Here is a 16,805-nt window from a genome sequence, read left to right as displayed (position 1 = left end):
TAATGTGTACGAAGCCAGTACAGAAATCTCTCAATTTCTTCAGTGCTTTCTAGTGGCTTTTATATGTTGGGTGTGTATAACATAGTATTTCATGGGTTATAACTAGTGAGCATTCCTGTAACTGTATGCGGTGCATGACTATTGAAGTCTTGAACTAGTAGTAATTCACACAGGTTTAAATGCTATAGCCTTGATGTAGTTACATAGCTGTTGGCTATGATTATATGTTGTTCATGTGGGCGTTCTCCTCACTGCTAATGGCAGAAGGTATGTTCTTGGAAGAATATACCAGGGTGATTGTGATTTGATCCTTGACGAAACTCTTCTCAAAATGTTACTAGTGGTACATAATTTTGTATTTTTCTACACATTTTAAGGGATGCTTGATTTTTTTTTTTAATCTTTTGTTAGCTACAAATGGAGGGAGCTATATTTGCCCAAGTTCTCTCTACAAACAGACGAACTTATATGCAAATGAAATACATCTTTGATAAAAAAAAAATTGAGTGTAGATTTCCTACTTCAATATTTCTCTAGTTTAAATGGAGTTACAGAGTCCATGAGGATTATATATATAAACCATTACACACACATTATCATCAAATGGATGTAATGGAACTCTCGACAAAAAAAAAGGAGCAGAACATATCCACCTCCATTTATGAGCATATGTTTACACTGCACTGTTTCTCACGGGCACAATGCTGCTCAATACATGTTATCTGAAAACTATCTGATGAAAGAAGAACCAAAGAGGCATTTTGGTCTAGATAAATACTTCGTCACATTTTACTAGCATATTTACCAAATAATGAATGCCGCCCCTCAGCAATTAGCTCCCCAGTAGCTTTATTTTTCACAAGTACACTTGTTCCAGAATAACCTCCTTTCTTACCTAAGACTTGACCGATGATCTCCAACTCATCCTGCAAATATCCCAAGAAAAATGCATATAACAAAATCTGTAATCCATCAGTGAAAGGCGAATGCACATTCTTTGGTAACTATGCTAGTAAAATGTGTGATTACTCTTCTTTACTGAAGGACATTCAAGAATGCTGGTGACATTTTAAAGGTTCAAAAGCATCTTCTATTGCATAAAATGAGAAACACAGTGTAGGAATGTGAATAAGTGTGGAAAGGTGCAACAGAAAGAGTTTGGTGTACCGAAACTAACTGCAACATTTTCCAATCCCATTCAAGTTTCCAAATATCCATGAATTTCATCAAGGGATTGCCTAAACGGCTAAACCCTAGGAGATAAAGTCAGTACAGTAGTGTTAGTCCATAGGTATACACATTGGGCATTTTATAACTTACTCTCTCCCTCTCATAACTATTCAAGTTGCTAGAGCTACTATGGATATCATTCTAGAAGCTGAGGGGCCTTCTATCACTACAGTGTTCGAACAGAGACAGGATTTTCCTAAGCATCTTCTGGAGAGAACAACTGTTTGCATTGCTAAAGGTTACGCTTTACTCCTACTCAAACAGATGGGCGGTGTAGGTTGAAAGAGTAAACAAGTGCCTTAAACCTACTTGAGATGTATATCAAACCAGCAAATCCTGAGGAGTTGAATCAATGACTATCTATCTTGCTCTATAGACATTTCATTTCTTTCTTTTCTCATTCCTCATTCATTTTGAAATACAACATGATCATACTAACAAGTGCAGAAGTCAGAAAATTCATGAACCAATAATTAACTCATTGAATGGGAAGAATTAGGAGTGCTTACATCAATCTTCGCACTTGAATGAAATGAAATTGACATGTCTACGGATACATTCACTGGGTGACCCCCAACATTGACACATCCAGCCCCAACAGCGTCAATAAGATTGGCTATAGCACCAGCTGCTAATTTTCCTTCTCTATCCTACCAATTCACATCAAAGAAGTTTTAATCTCCATGCACTAGAAACTCGAGTAGAAAAAAGAAGGAAGGGGATTTTCATACCGTGAGTCGAGGAGGAACTTTGAATGTGCAAAAGACACGATCGGATTCAAGCCGATCAACTCGGATACCTCTGAGGGCATAACACTCGTAGAAGCTAAACTCGGCGCCGGTTCGGAGAGGAAGGAAATCAAGTGAGGAAACTCGGTCCGATTCTTCCTGGGTTAGTTCAAGGAAAGCTTTTGATTTCTCCATTAATTCTCTCTCCTAGCTCAGTCTCCTCAAACTCCCAAATAAAATTACACTTTTTGGGCTTTTCTCATGAATGATGAGAAAGAGTAATGGAGAAGATGGTAGGTAAATGCAAAGCCGTGGGTTTAATGTGAACCAAACAACTCTCCGTCCCAATTCACATGCATTATAATTTGACTAATTTGGAAGTAGATTTCTACCTAATTAGGGCTCAAATTGATATCTCTAGGTAAGAAATGAGTAAAAATCATCTCAAATCAAAATCAGATTAACAAATTAAAATAGAAAAAAATAATAAAAATTCTTCTTTTAGTGGTCACACAAATTAGCTAAAATAATTTTTGCATCACAAATTTCAATTTTTTTAAAAGAAAATTGTAAATTGAAAGAGGTGGAGAGAGGGAGTATAATTTTAGGCGAGTTGATCCTTCGAACCCAACAATTCTATTTTAGTTCCGCCTAACATTGATATTATGATAATTGATAAATATAATCTGAATTGGGTAAAAATTGGCCTGGATAATATTATTTTTCCACAAAAGTACATAGCAAGCAGTAGGAAGGGGATATAGGAGTACTACACATTTGATGAATAATATGGCAATTGCTCGTCGTGCAAAATATTTGTTTGAGCGTATATCTCACTGTTGATAAAATCTTATATCAATCAACTACGCTTCAATCCTAAACTCATCGAGGAGAATCCTCAATATCTGTCCCGTATACATGAAGTTATAATAAATGCAATGATAATCAGCACAAAATGCCTCGATTAACAAGCAAATATTTACATTGGACTTGTTCCTCACAAGTCACAAGTATAATGCTGCTCAATACATGTTATCACAGCAAAGAGAAAAACTATGCACCATACTGATTTTTCTTTTTCGAACGAAACATACATGTGGACCAGGAGCTGGAAACTGAAGTACATCTTCAAACAGGTATCTTGGTCCAGAGAAATACTTCACATTTTACATTTTACTAGCATGTTTACCGAATAATGAATGCCGCCCTTCAGCAATGAGCTCCCCTGTCGTTTTATTTTTCACAAGTACACTTGTTCCAGAATATCCTCCTTTCTGACCCAAGACTCTACCAATGATCTCCAACTCATCCTGCAAATATCCCACGCAAAGACGTAATCCATAAGTAGAGGTTGAATGCACATTTAGAAAGATGATAAAGAAGAAAGAACTTTCGACTTGAAAGATGGGAGAGATCAAAGGCAGAGTAAACCACTTTGGGTTGGTTCAGACCCTAACTTACTGAACTGCTAGGATGAAGAGAATAAGGGGAAAATACGTGATGTGAAGCAAACTATCAGAAGTCTTCTAGATTAATTCATGGTATTGGCTTACCAAGAAAGACATGAGAAAATATCAACTCACGTTGGGTGGATAAACAGCAATAAGTACATCACTACCTACTAACTGATGGACACTCGTACAGGAGAGGCAAGCAACTTGGTACCATTTTCAAATTAGCTTGTGTTTTAAATATAAATTCTACTCTCAAAGGTCAGTGCAGTAATGACTTGCACATGAAAACAGTTTTATAAAGAATGGGGCTATAGAGGTGGCTTGCAGCACCATGCTCCTGTAATCCAACAACAAAATGCACCTCTTTTAAGGATTGAAATACATACATAAAGGTAAAATTGAGAGTATATTCCTGCACAAACAAAATGCATATACAGTAGGCAAGGCTGAAAAGCATTAGCTAGGGAAGGACCACAAAAAATATTCTATTTACTCAATCAAGCATTACTCAGATGGCAACAATTTGATTATTTTAAAAGCCTACCTCATGACCCATTGCTAATCACTCAATCCTCACTGCCCACTGAAAAAGTGATGGTCCTATCCCCTATATTGCTTTGCAGAAACAATTATATTCCTCATGTCAATATAAGATACCTCAACACATCTCACATCCAATCTCTCATGTGCCTATATGCTGTCAAGTTCTTAACATCACACTTCTTGACTAACTCAGCTTTCCAAATAACCAACCAAACAATGCCTCCATGTCCTCTACTTATCCAGATCCTGACTAGTTCTTACTTTACTACCCAGACAAAGTTAAAAAATATCCAAGTTCTATGGCACCAACGGACCAACCCTAGGATGAATATTGGAAATCTGACCGTCTCATTGGAACTTATACTGTACCTGATTGCAAAAAAAATGATTTTGCGTTGATGCATATCCTTGATGAACTCAAGAAAACTGAGGCCATGCTTTGATGGATAACTGGTGAAATCATAGAAGAGCAGTCTCTCATGGACAGCCTTATGCTGTGATCTCTATTGCAGGTAACTCACTTTGAACAAATCTCAAATTGGGTCTTGCTTTATTCGACTTAACCCTAAATTGCATTGGCAAAATGTTGAACCCAGTAAGCCTCATTGATGCCAATAAAAAAAGCCAAATTACATAAGGTATCCGTTGATGCCATGTCTAAACACTCTTATACAACAAAGAGCTCCTGTCATATACCCAAAGCTCTGCCCAGCAAACCAAGCCTTACAACACTGCCTAAACCTTCATATCTTCAAACTCCCAAGCTACTCTAACCAATAAAATTGCACCGAGGAGTCTCTAAAGAACAGAACCAATATGTTAAATGCCATGTTAGTTACGGAAGACATAATTGCCAACCAAAGTAATTGAATGGTATGTTAGCCAAGAAGGAACTGAGAGATTAAGATGGATGAAGAGGTTCGGAAGGATGATGAACAAGTTTTGGGCTAAGGAGTCCAGGACATAGGGAGTTAGGGACACAGAAGTGGCAGTACTCGATGGAGTCTCCAGACCCCCTAGAATAATCAGAACTCAGGACTCGATCAAGTAAACACCTCTGGTTATATCGGCGGACAGTGGGTTTATACACAATTTTGTTAGTCTACATGTGGTGAAGCAATTTAAATTTTCATTAGTGCCTAATAAGGTATTAATGGACATGACCATTTCCAATTGACATGTGATCAAAGATACTCTGCATTTCAGTGGGTAATGCAAGGAGAAGAGTTCTTTTGTACTTAAGAATGGTTAAAGTTAGTGGAAGTAACCTAGTCTTAAGGATGTATTTGATTGACCTATTTTCCATCTACAGTGTTGCATACCACATAGTAGTATATTTTTTCTTAAAGAGGGGATATTCATCACAGACGGACAAACTGATAAGGCAAAACTAGCTACTGATAATCATTTGAAAAGTCAGCTAGTTTGTTAGCAGGTGTAGTGTAGGGTACACAGCTCATTATTTTTATTATTCAGCATTTTATTTGCCTGACTTGTGAGTGATGAATGTGGAATCAGTCTATCTTCCTCTTTATGCGTTTCATTCGTTTATTCTGTGATTTCCTCTTATTATTCTTTCTTTCCTTGTTAATTCTAAAATACAGCATGAGCATACTAAAAGGTGCAGACATCTGATAAAAATATTGTCACAAAATTCATGAACCAATAATGAAATCATCGAAAAGATAGGAAAAATGAGGAGTGCTTACACCAGCCTTCGCACTTGAAAGAAATGAAATCGACATGTCCACTGATACATTCATCGGGAGACCCTCCACATAGACTACCGCACCCCCAACTTCATCAACTAGATTAGCAATGGCACCAGATGCTAGTTTCCCTTCTCTATCCTACAAAGGTACACCAAAAAAGCTTCCATTCCAAGCAACAATCCAGTAGAAAATACAAGAAAACAGTCTATTTAATTTTAAAAACTTCATCTGCATATATCCCAATATTCAAATTCTAAACTTCTATGTAATGCTTCTTTATCAACCTACCCCTTTAATCTTCAAATCAACTATAACTCTAATACACTCTTCAACCATTATTTTGTGATAATATATTACTATACAACTATCACAACATTCAAGAATCAAAATTTAAACATTGAAAATGACAAACACATAACACAAACTGGGAAAAAAGGGGGCAAAATTCGGGTTTGTCTTACAGTGAGACGAGGAGGAACTTTGAAGGTGCAAAAAACTTGACCCGGTTCAATTCGGTCAACCCGGATGCCTCTGAGCGAATAGTACTCATAGAAGCTACACTCGGTACCGAGCCGGTGAGGAGGAAAAGCAAGAGACGAAACCCGGTCCGATTCTCCCTGGGTTAATTCAAGAAAAGCTTTAGCTTTCTCCATTTGGTCTCCTCTTCTTGTTATGAAACAGAATTTTGACAATTTCCCTCGATTTTACAAGCGTAATTTGGGTATTTTGAGGGATAAGATGATCGTAAATTGCTAATCGAAGAAGATGAAAAAAAAGAGAGGGTAAAGAGTGATGAGTATTTACGGATTTGGATGGAAAACTTTGTGCCTCTTGAGCTAGCGGGTTTAACGTGAAGGAAACGGATGAACAAACCAAATATATTACGACTCCATAATGTTTTTTTAAATATAATTTTCTTAAATATTAGATTTGCATGTATATTAGGGGATGATTAAAAACAAGTTATATGAGGTAAGATGGAAATAGTCCGAATAAGATGAAAGAAATGAGACCGACTATTTTGAATCTGTAAAAAGAAGGTGTTCAAACGTTAGAGATCGATTATAACAAACATTATGAAAGTTAGAATTAAGCCGAAGAAAAATCAAGACAAGTGATTTTAATATATTGGGATATGACCCTTACTTTAAATAGTAATATACAAATATCAAATATTTAGATAACAAATTAATAGATAGGTTAGTATATTACTATCTTATTTTTGAATTTGTATTGATATACGTTGCTTGATTTGTTATATTTTGTTTTTATGGAAGGTTCAAAGTGTTTCACAATCTTATCAAATACTTATCAATGATATTCATTATTTCAACTTATGGATTGAACTTAGAAAAATATTTAAAAAATTGTGCGTGAATAAAGGTTGCTCATGTACTTTAGCATTGATGGAAATAGAATCTTTCACTCAAGAGATAAAATAAATTAATCTTTATAATTATTCGTCTAAAATAAATTAATCTTTATCGACAAATAATGTTCATTATAATTTCCTCCAAATTTGACATTGACCTTGTTTCCTAGGCTTAGTTATGCTATTTCTTGGGCACGTGGAATGAAGACTTCTAGGCCCATATGCCAATTGAAACAAATTATATTAAAGTAACTTATTTCTGAATCTAATTTGTGCACAGCTTTAGAGGTCTTAAGAATCATGGCATCTTCATAATAAAAACGTTACACTAGACGTTAACTGATACCTGAGTGAAAAATAATTAATTGTTGCATAGTACATACCCCTATGTTGGCTCAACATTTAACTATTCATTTTTCAGTACTCGAATAATAAAAGGGAATAAATTAATAAAATTACAATAAAATGATAAATATTTCTTTATTTCAATTATAAATTTCTGATTTAAAAATCTCAGGGTATAAAGTAGTAAAAGTTTTACCACTAAATACTCTCTTTGTCTCATTTTATATGTCATCCCTTTCTATAAATAATTAGTCCATAATACTTGTCATTTCATAAAATCAATGCATACATTACCATATTTTTTTATTTTTTTTACCCTTGTGAGTTATTAGCCTTGAAATTATACATTTGACCAACTTAGAAAATCTAAGTAAATGATTCATGTTCATTGGTTAAATTAATTAATCAAAATAAATTAATTCATATTCATTGATTGAAAACTTGAGCTTCAAAAAAAAAAAAATAAGAATAGAAGAATAAAGTTACATCATTTCTTAATACAAGTGCAAAGTAAAAATGTGACATATAAAATGAGATGGAGAGAGTATAAGACTTTTCAGAGCAAAGTATATGAGTATCAGTTTTGACATTGCCATTTAACTTGTATTTGCTTTTCATTATTTTTTTTAACGTGTATCTAATTCACGATAACTTTAAATATACAATGTTTGAAGTTAATTAGTCTTAACAAACTCTAACTTCAATCGTATATGGAGTTTCATATAGTTAAAGTTTATATACATATGACTAAAGTTCAATTAGTTTTGCCTAACTTCATCCTTTTTTTCTTGAACTTTATTTATACGTACGTAGAGTTTAGACATAAAATAATGGAAATCCAATCAAATATGACTCAAACTTCAACTATATATAACTTTAAGAATGTTGTGTTTGAAGTTTGATTTTTTCAAACTTAACTTCAGAAACTCCACATCTGAAGCGGATATTTACATTAAAAAAAATTTAAAAGCAAATAATATTTAATGACACTAACAAAGTGAGTTATGCTATAAAAATTTAAATTTAATCGAGCTTTAATAGAAAGGTCGGACAGAGAAAATCAAAAGATAAATTAATGAAGAGAAAAAGTCTTAAAAGAGTAGGGACAATTAAAGGGTTTATGAAGGGTTCTTTTGCTTATAGTCTCTTTGGATCCCTTGTGCTCTGAAATTTTTCTGTCCATCTTGTCGGAAAAACCCAACTCCCATTCATAAATGAGCCCATCTTATGCTGTCCCACTCGCATTCCAATGACTCGTACCACTTCCCAAAACCGCACCCGTACCCGAACCCGCCGTCTTTCAGCTTGTTATCGCCACCCATCGGAGCCGGTCACCGGCATCTGTGCCGCATGCCTGCGTGAACGTCTCTCCGGTCTTGACTCTTCTGCTGATTCTGAACTCTCTATTGTTCCTACATTCTCAAATTCTTTCGAAAACCCAGATGCTGATAATGGACCCGAACCCGGACCCGGATTTGATGGTAGCCGGAGTAAAGCTGCTACATCGTCGTTTTCCCCGGATCTCCGGCGTTGTAGGTCTGTTTCTACTGCCAGGTGTGAAGGTTCGTGTAGCTGGTCGGAGCCACGTCGGAGATCTTGTGACGATAGGTCGTCCAGGAATACTCTTGTAAATCTCTTTGGAGTTGATGATGAGGTGGGTGGACCCAATGCCGGTTTCAATGTTGAATCGAAGAACCTGGGGTTGACGAATTTGTCTGATAATGTTTGTCAGTCGATAGTAGAGCATAAAGAGAGTGAAGAAGTTAGGGTTCGTGCTGATGCATTGGTGAGAATAGAGGATATAGATGAAGATACTCAAGATGGAGAGCTTAAGACAATGAAAGAGTTCATCGATCTCGAATTTCACACAAAAAATCAGAAATCGAGGGATTTCAGAGACATTGCGGTGAATTTCAGGGAAGCAACTTCAGTCTTCAGCAAGAAATTGCAAAAATGGAGGCAAAAGCAGAGGGAAAAGAAGCTTAATAGTAGAAATGCTGAAGGAAATGATAGGTTTTCAGCTGGAAATAGCAAGTTGATAGGTTATAAATCAAAGGATAGTCGGTCTGAGATTGGGGAATGTGCAATGGGGAGGAGATCTTGTGATACAGAACCTCGTTTTTCAGTCGATGCTGGGCGATTGTCGTTGGACGGTCCGGGAATTTCAATTGATGAGCCTAGAGCTTCTTGGGATGGATATATGGTCGCTAGGACTATTCCACGGCTAACACCAATGTTATCAGTTGTCGAAAATGTGCTTTTAGGGAATGGAAATGGGTTTGATAGGCATCGAGCATCGCTTGATGGGCAAATGCAGGCTATAGTAGAAGATGAGAGTAGTTCAGGTGGATCAGGACAATCCAATTCGGATTCTTCATCATCACAAAGGGGAAGTAGTTTTGATAGGTCGAGTTCTGTTCAGAGTTTTGGCAAGAGGACATTGGATTTGGAGGTTAACGAAGGCAAGTATATGTCAAATTCATCTTCTGCTCACGTCAAGTTGGTTATTACAGAGAGGGAATTGAAAGATTGGCGCTTGAATTCTATCAAAGATGATAATTTGAATAAGTATGAATCATTTCCCAAGAATGGAATTGTTGCTGAAAGTTGTGACCCCAAGAAGGGGTCCAAGAAGCCTGCTCGGTGGCGAGAGGTGTTCAATCTCTTTGGTAACAAGCAAAAGCTGAATAACAATAAGGGAGAAACCCGAAAAGGAGAAGGAGAAACCATCAGTTCAGTCACTGATAGCAACGGGAAGCAAGGGGACAAGGGTTATGATAATGTAAAGGAGGCTGCTCAATGGAGGCTTTCACGCAGCAGCAGCATTGTTGGGGCTAGAAAATCCTGCAGCAGCTCCTACATACCTGCTAGGAATTCCTGCAGCAGTGCTTTCGATCAGCCTAGGAATTCGTGTGACATGACTGAACTAAATTACAGTAAGAAGAAAGTTGCTGAACGTGCTGCCTCTGCTAACTTTGGCAGGGATGCTTTTGTGCTGGAGAGGAACAGGAGTGTCAAATGCTCTTCAAATGACATTGATAATGGTACGTTACCATTTTATTTGATGCCATTGAGGACTTCTAGGAGCCGTAGATTCACTGAGAACAAGTTAACAAAGCCCCTTCACGCTACTGGCAAAGGTTTGCACTGAACTGGAAGGAAGATACTACATGTAGTTTACCACGTATCTGATTTTGTAAAAAAACAATTTATCTTTGTGTATCGGCATACCTTGTTATTTGAATATCAAAATGCTTTCTTTATAATAGTTAGCTCAAATTTTTTACTTTTGTTTCCCCTTGTTATTATCTTCCCTTAATAGTTCCAATGTTTGAAAATGGGATTAGAAGAACATCATCTTAGCGGATAGTGTACTTCGGGTCGGGTCTCAAAGGATTTGGTCAAGTAAGGCCCTAGGATTATCTAAGCATCAACTGCTTTGGATGTCGCTGAGCTTGATGTCGAAGTCCCATTCCTTAACAGGGACAGGAAAGGTAGTACTTGTTGCATCTACAGCTTCTTTGTTTCTATGTGATAGCTACTTGTGATTGACCATGTTTAGTGTTTTATGAGGATAAATACAGGTCTCATTTTCTCGAGTTGCATTGTTTTGGAATCCTAGAGAAACACTGCTTTCAATTACCTTGTGCTAAGCTACCCTCCAATGTATCTTAGATGAGATTATTTCAAAAAATCTGAAGATATAGTAGGGAGCTGTTGAAAAGTTCCTCTTTCCTAAGGGTAAAAGATCAGAACTGGAGTGATCACGATTCTTCTTGTTTTACCTGCATGCCAAACAACACCTCTCATCCTCTTTCTTTTCCTTCAAATTTTGGGATGCTTGCTCCCTGCCATCCTCTTTGCATAATGATTAATTCGGCTCCTGTTGGTTGGAACAAAATGAATCCTTTTCATTGAGTGATCTTCATTCCTGGTCTGTATCCCCTTCACTCTCCCAGCTGCTGCATCTGTCAGTCCCACGTCTTCCCCATATCTGTTTGATGTTCCATCCCATTTGTTTAATGCAGAATTTCGGAGTTGGAAGGAGTTTCAATTAGGTCTATAATCTGTTGGGTAGGGGTCGGTATGTTTTTGTGCTGATAATGTTGCTAGAGGATGAGTGTTTGAAAGGGTCGTATGTTTACAATAGATTCTTGGAAGCAAATATCTTTTATATGCATGTAGCATCAAATAATGATCCAAAAGTTTGTTTTGAATCCAAATGCGTGAGAAAGGCGTAATTTTAGCGCCTATTTTGACTCATAAATGCTTTGGTGACGCCCAGAGAGCTCTAACATTCGTGCATTACCATTACTGCGGAGAACATTTACTGGAATCTCAGAGTTTTAAAGACTGATATTTAACTTGTCATGTGCAACACACCTCTAAGGTCCGTAAGGTCTGCATACACTCTATCCTACCCCACATTGTGGAATTACGCTGGTTATGCAGCCACCATGTCTACCTCCAAACCCGTCTTCTCCTTCCTTGCAAGTAATTAACTAATTTGATCATTGCAAGTAATTAAACATTAAGGTTGCCAGTTGAGCACAGTGATAAATTGTTACTGTTAAAGAAGAAAATAATTTACTACCTTCAATCTACATAGGATATCGACGTAAAAGCTAAAAGTAATCTTATCACAATTCCTTTTTTTTCCCCCAACTTTATTCTTAACTAACCTGTAAATTCAAATTAAAGACAATTTCGAATGGAAGCCGCAAAGTGTGCAACTAGCCAACAGATAAAGGGGGTGTTTGATGGAAGGTATTAGATAAAATAATACTTGTATTAACATCCGCATAAACATAGTTAGAGACACAATTGCTCGTGAAAATGTACAAAAAAAATATGGAGGGTATTTTGTAAACAAACATTTTTTTAGAATTACGAAATGCATGCTAGTTTTAATACACGAAAACAAACAATTGAGAAGAGATAATCTCCGCATTACTAATCTCTGTATTACTCACACACACCCTAGCCAACACTATTCTTATACACACAACCAAAGGATTCAAAATAATCGAACATGCCTATTGAAGGGAGATAACAGACAATGTATGAAGCTGGATGTAAGAATCCATATTGTTCCTTTATGAAGGAAACAGAAGAAGCAATATCTTCTCAAATCTTACAAATTGTAGCAATCAATGTATTTTTGTATAGTTTTGTTGTGCTATCCTTTCAGACCTCAATACATTGCATCAATATCCAAAAAATGTCACCTTTTCTTGGCTTTAAAACCTATATACAGAATGTGAACCCCATCCCAAAAGTTTCTCTGTATATTCCATTTGTCTGTCAACTAAAAAAGAATGTGTATTGATACTTCTTCTGTCATCGTCGACCACTTAGGTACTTTCTCTTCAGAGATTTAGAACTAGAACAGGCACCTTTTTTTGCTCGATTCCTTTTACGAGAATGTTTGGGAGCAGTGACCTCCTCTTCCTCCTCTTCTTCGTCTTCCTCCTCTTCATCATCGGTGTTAATTGTTATACTATTTGATCTGATACGCCGAGGAATGTGAACATTGAAGTAATAGTTGACGATGCTTTGCCTATTCTTGGAAGGAAAAGATGCTAATGCTGGTTTCATGAAACTTTTGCCTTTAGACAGACCTGTCTTAACGAGGGAGCTGAACTTTGTTTGGTCCTTAGTGTTCCACAACATGGAAACTTCTTCTCCCATTTCATCAAATTTCCAGTCATTAAAGGCTGTCTCCAGTTCAGACTTCAACTTCATGCTTTCTTCTTTAACGTGTCTTTTAACACATCCGACAGATCCAGAGGACCTACAAGAACAATGTTCGTTTCTCCCTTTCCCAACAAACTCCTCGTTATCTTCCTTGTTTTCTATGTTATCGGCTCTTGGCCATACCAGTGTACCAAGCCATTTTGAAGTATCAGATTCCTCCTTTTTATACTTGCATACCATTTCCTTCTTTGATGCTCTTAATGCAACATCTGCTGCTACAACTGGAGTTCCCTTGTTCGGAGAGATGGCCCAATCTGGAACATCAACCTGAAACCTGGGTCCTACTGGGATTACCAATTTCTGGTGATCTTCATAGATGAATTCACACCATTCTTTTTTCTTCTCATTGGTCAGGGCTGGATCCGGTAGTTCTTTTGCTTTCGTCATACTTCACGAGAACATGGAAGAACAAGAGTGAATGAGTTTATCTCCTGGTAAATATATCACTGTTCCTCAAGCTATATAGAGTAGTATTTGAACTCAAGACTTTTCTTTAAAAGAGATCACTGTTTTATAGGATACTGGTACCTAGTGCAGCAGAATCAAGCGTGAATGGAAGCTTTGCTCAAGTGAAATGGTTATCCAAGTTCCTCCTTTAGCAGCAACTTACGCAGCCCTTCTGTACATGCCAAAATGAGAAATTAAACAGACGAACGAGTAAGTATAGAAGTTTTAGAGGAAGTACTGGACACAAACGGAAAGCAGAGTTGCATAATAGTTTTATCAGGATAAGTCTCATCAGGAACCAGATATAAGACTCCTCCTCCTCCTCAAATGTCAAGAAAACACAGTAAGCTTAATGCAACTACTTTGAAACTCTTCTGATTATCTGTTAGCAAAATTCGATAGTCATGACTCATGACTATATGAATGCATTTATGCATATCTCCTACACATGTACTTGGACTTTTGGGAGATTAATGCAGATGCAATGTATATAGATAACTAATGTCATAACAATACTTAGATACAATCGTAGATACGAATATCTATCTATATTAAATACATACACTTAGAACAAACATACATCACAGATTCACACATTTGAATGTAGAGGAGGGATAAATAATCACCAATTTTGTACATGCCATGATTATTTAACAAATTTAAAGTGAGTTAGGAGAATGAAGATCAAGACTGACTATATTGATGAAAACACCATCTCAATCCTTCGTGATGAATCAATCAAATAAACTCAAACAAGAGCTTAAGCAAAATAAACCAACAAATTTCCCCAAAAACTCCAGTATTATAGGAAACGAAGCATCATCCTACAACTTGTTCAACGTTCAATCTCCGGACTCCATTTCTAAATTCTTCAATCAAAACAGTTCTAACTAGTATTAAGGTGGTGATGAAATGATCTTCAATTTTTCCAGTTTTCTCGAAATTCTTTTTTTCAATCAAACCTCATTTCACTTCTTTCAAAATGTTAAAAACACCTCTGGACCTTAAGTTCTTCCAATTTTTGTAAAAGAAAAGCCACTGATCTCAGCTCCGCCATTGAAGCTAGAATTACAGAACAGAGAAGCAGCGGCCATATTGAATTTCGAATTTTAAGCACCAAAAATTCAAGGAACCGAATCAAGATACATATTATTCGATTTTCTTGTACGCATAAATTATCAGATTTCAAGAAGAATTTCAGGTATGTTCGTCTCATCGTTTATATTTTCTCCAAGGCGCAAAAATGAAGATTTTAAACCCTAATTCCTTATCACGTTCTTTGAACTCTTGCCCAAATTCAATCTTTTCAAGTTTTCTCAAAATCTACTCAGATTCAGACTCTTTACTGTTCTTGAGCAACTGCGCGATTCAATTTTTCAGGCCGAAAAATTGAACGAAAAAAAAAAAACTAAACTTTTTCTTGATACAGTAGCACATTTTCTATTTTTATTTCATGCACCAAAAAATAATGTAAATATTCTACTTTTAGGGAAATGTAATTAACATTTAAAGATTCCAATAATAAGTTATAGTCATAGTATAAAATATACATGTTTAAAAAGTTAATGAATAATATCATCAATGTAAGTAAGCACAAGTAGTGAAAAAGGATTGAAATTCTAAAGAAAGGAAAGTTCACTTGCCTTTTGTTTTCTCAACAATTGTCAAAATGGGACTAAGTTGAAGTTGCTTGCCAATCTACACCTTCTTGAAGAAAAAAAAAAAAGGGAAAAAAGTAAAGTAAATGAGAAGAATGAAAATTTTGAAAAACATTTTATTTTATAGGTATTTTCTCTTATTATATAAGAGAGTTCTGATGAAGTAGACACGTCTCCGTCAACGAGCCTACTTCAGCGTATTTCAGAAAAAAATTTAAAATTTATTTTTTTTGTTCTACTTTAATTTAATTAGTGTATAATTTTTTTCGAAATTATGAACTTCGTTTTAGCTATGGCTTTTAGCTTTCAATTCAAGACTTCATGCTGAAGCAAGCACGTGTCCGTCGACGTGTCTGCTTCAGCGTGCTTCGGAAGAAAATTAAAAAGTTATTTCTTTTGTTCTACTTTAATTTAATTAGGTTATAGTTTCTTCGAAATTATGACATCCGTTTTAGCTATGACTGTTAATTTTAATTTCATATTCTATAGTTATTGCTATATTATTTTGAATTTCGGTAATATTTATTTATATCTTGTAACTACTTTGAGTAAAAAATCAATGATCAATACGAAAAATGCTTTAAGTATGGGCCTCTTCACATTAAATTTGCGCAAACAAAAGTAATTAACAACTTAAATATTTAAAAATCATATTAAAATTTAATTATCTTTCTAAATTTTACTTATATCATATAAATTAAAATAAAAAAATACTAAAATATTGGGCTCGTGCAACGCACGGGCACCTGTGTCTAGTAAGATATAAGAAAGAAATAGAGAAGAGAATGATACCTTTGTATCAAATCAAGTGAAGCCTTTACTTACTCTTTGTAATTTTTGGGTTTTCACAACTTATAATGTAGAATTAGAGGGGTAGGAACACCCATTTATAGTAGGGGAAAAGGCTATATAAGGAAATATAAGAAAAAATTAATATTTATAGATTGAATCACGAGAAATTCTAGGTATAGGAACACTCGTTTATAACATGAGGGAAAGATATATATGAAGATGCAAAAAAATTGAGGTAAAAGATATTTATATATTGAATCACGAGGAATTAGAGGTTTAGAAACACTCATTTATAACATGAGTGAGAAAGGTATATGTGAAAATACAAGAAAATTGAGGTAAAAGATATTTATGAAAAATTCACGAAAAATGTCTTGACTAAAATATCTTAAAATAGAGTTGTCAAAATGAGTTTGACCGGTGAAATTAATCCAAGTCAAATTATTAGTTTGGTGTGGTTGGACTGACATTTTCCACGCCCATTTAAAACTAAGACTCTTTAGTCTATCCCTGGTCAATTTGTCGGCCTCGTGTGGTGGAGTTGGACTAATTCATGGGTCAAAATATTAAATTTAAACAGAAAAGTGAAGATTCGTATATAATTTTTTAAGAATAATTTCAATCGTTAAAAGGGTATACATCAATGGTAACAACTATGCTCTTAAAGAGATAAGTCCAAAGGATATCCAACAACCTAGATAGGATTGCTAGAAAAAGTTTCTATAAATATTTTAGACACTATTATCATACTAGTCTCTGGACACGTG

The 16,805-nt window shown here is 35.6% G+C and overlaps 4 protein-coding genes across 6 annotated transcripts; 1 reads left to right on the top strand and 3 right to left on the bottom strand.

Annotated features, from left to right (window-relative positions):
* Positions 1 to 496: 496 nt before the first annotated feature.
* On the bottom strand, positions 497 to 2,266 carry LOC125873197 (uncharacterized). 3 transcript variants are annotated; one of them, XM_049554091.1, is made up of 3 exons: positions 1,962 to 2,266; positions 1,740 to 1,880; positions 497 to 962 (listed from the first exon to the last, which is right to left on the bottom strand). In XM_049554091.1, exons 1-3 carry the CDS (start codon positions 2,151 to 2,153, stop codon positions 783 to 785), a joined length of 513 nt encoding a protein of 170 aa, XP_049410048.1. In that variant the 5' UTR covers positions 2,154 to 2,266; the 3' UTR covers positions 497 to 782. The 3 variants fall into 3 exon arrangements, with proteins under 3 accessions (XP_049410048.1, XP_049410049.1, XP_049410050.1); XM_049554092.1 differs by having other exon boundaries at positions 497 to 926; XM_049554093.1 differs by having other exon boundaries at positions 1,740 to 1,875; positions 1,962 to 2,120.
* A 542-nt stretch (positions 2,267 to 2,808) lies between these two features.
* On the bottom strand, positions 2,809 to 6,523 carry LOC125874902 (uncharacterized). Its single transcript, XM_049555951.1, has 3 exons — positions 6,129 to 6,523; positions 5,665 to 5,805; positions 2,809 to 3,268 (listed from the first exon to the last, which is right to left on the bottom strand). Exons 1-3 carry the CDS (start codon positions 6,318 to 6,320, stop codon positions 3,125 to 3,127), a joined length of 477 nt encoding a protein of 158 aa, XP_049411908.1. The 5' UTR covers positions 6,321 to 6,523; the 3' UTR covers positions 2,809 to 3,124.
* Positions 6,524 to 8,494: 1,971 nt separating this feature from the next.
* Positions 8,495 to 10,670, top strand: LOC125874530 (protein OCTOPUS-like). Its single transcript, XM_049555433.1, has one exon. The coding sequence runs from the start codon at positions 8,634 to 8,636 to the stop codon at positions 10,533 to 10,535; it is 1,902 nt and encodes a 633-aa protein (XP_049411390.1). The 5' UTR covers positions 8,495 to 8,633; the 3' UTR covers positions 10,536 to 10,670.
* A 1,803-nt stretch (positions 10,671 to 12,473) lies between these two features.
* LOC125874367 (AT-rich interactive domain-containing protein 2-like) lies at positions 12,474 to 13,728 on the bottom strand. The gene is made up of 2 exons (XM_049555247.1): positions 13,670 to 13,728; positions 12,474 to 13,529 (listed from the first exon to the last, which is right to left on the bottom strand). Exon 2 carries the CDS (start codon positions 13,526 to 13,528, stop codon positions 12,725 to 12,727), a length of 804 nt encoding a protein of 267 aa, XP_049411204.1. The 5' UTR covers position 13,529; positions 13,670 to 13,728; the 3' UTR covers positions 12,474 to 12,724.
* Between the last annotated feature and the right edge of the window lie 3,077 nt (positions 13,729 to 16,805).

This window comes from Solanum stenotomum, chromosome 8 (assembly GCF_019186545.1).
Source record: "Solanum stenotomum isolate F172 chromosome 8, ASM1918654v1, whole genome shotgun sequence".
Lineage (NCBI taxonomy): Eukaryota > Viridiplantae > Streptophyta > Magnoliopsida > Solanales > Solanaceae > Solanum > Solanum stenotomum.
Note: the sequence above shows the minus strand (reverse complement) of the source record. Positions and strands in the feature narration are given on the sequence as shown.

What these genes read in the sequence shown, in the direction of transcription:
- LOC125873197 (XM_049554091.1), bottom strand. Translation starts at nt 2,153, where the DNA reads ATGGAGAAATCAAAAGCTTTCCTTGAACTAACCCAGGAAGAATCGGAC. An exon ending in AAGTTCCTCCTCGACTCACG is followed by an intron (nt 1,881 to 1,961) that starts GTATGAAAATCC and finishes GTGAATTGGTAG; the next exon opens with GATAGAGAAGGAAAATTAGC. An exon ending in ATTCAAGTGCGAAGATTGAT is followed by an intron (nt 963 to 1,739) that starts GTAAGCACTCCT and finishes GATGGATTACAG; the next exon opens with ATTTTGTTATATGCATTTTT.
- LOC125874902 (XM_049555951.1), bottom strand. Translation starts at nt 6,320, where the DNA reads ATGGAGAAAGCTAAAGCTTTTCTTGAATTAACCCAGGGAGAATCGGAC. An exon ending in AAGTTCCTCCTCGTCTCACT is followed by an intron (nt 5,806 to 6,128) that starts GTAAGACAAACC and finishes GTACCTTTGTAG; the next exon opens with GATAGAGAAGGGAAACTAGC. An exon ending in TTTCAAGTGCGAAGGCTGGT is followed by an intron (nt 3,269 to 5,664) that starts GTAAGCACTCCT and finishes GGATATTTGCAG; the next exon opens with GATGAGTTGGAGATCATTGG.
- LOC125874530 (XM_049555433.1), top strand. Translation starts at nt 8,634, where the DNA reads ATGACTCGTACCACTTCCCAAAACCGCACCCGTACCCGAACCCGCCGT.
- LOC125874367 (XM_049555247.1), bottom strand. Translation starts at nt 13,528, where the DNA reads ATGACGAAAGCAAAAGAACTACCGGATCCAGCCCTGACCAATGAGAAG.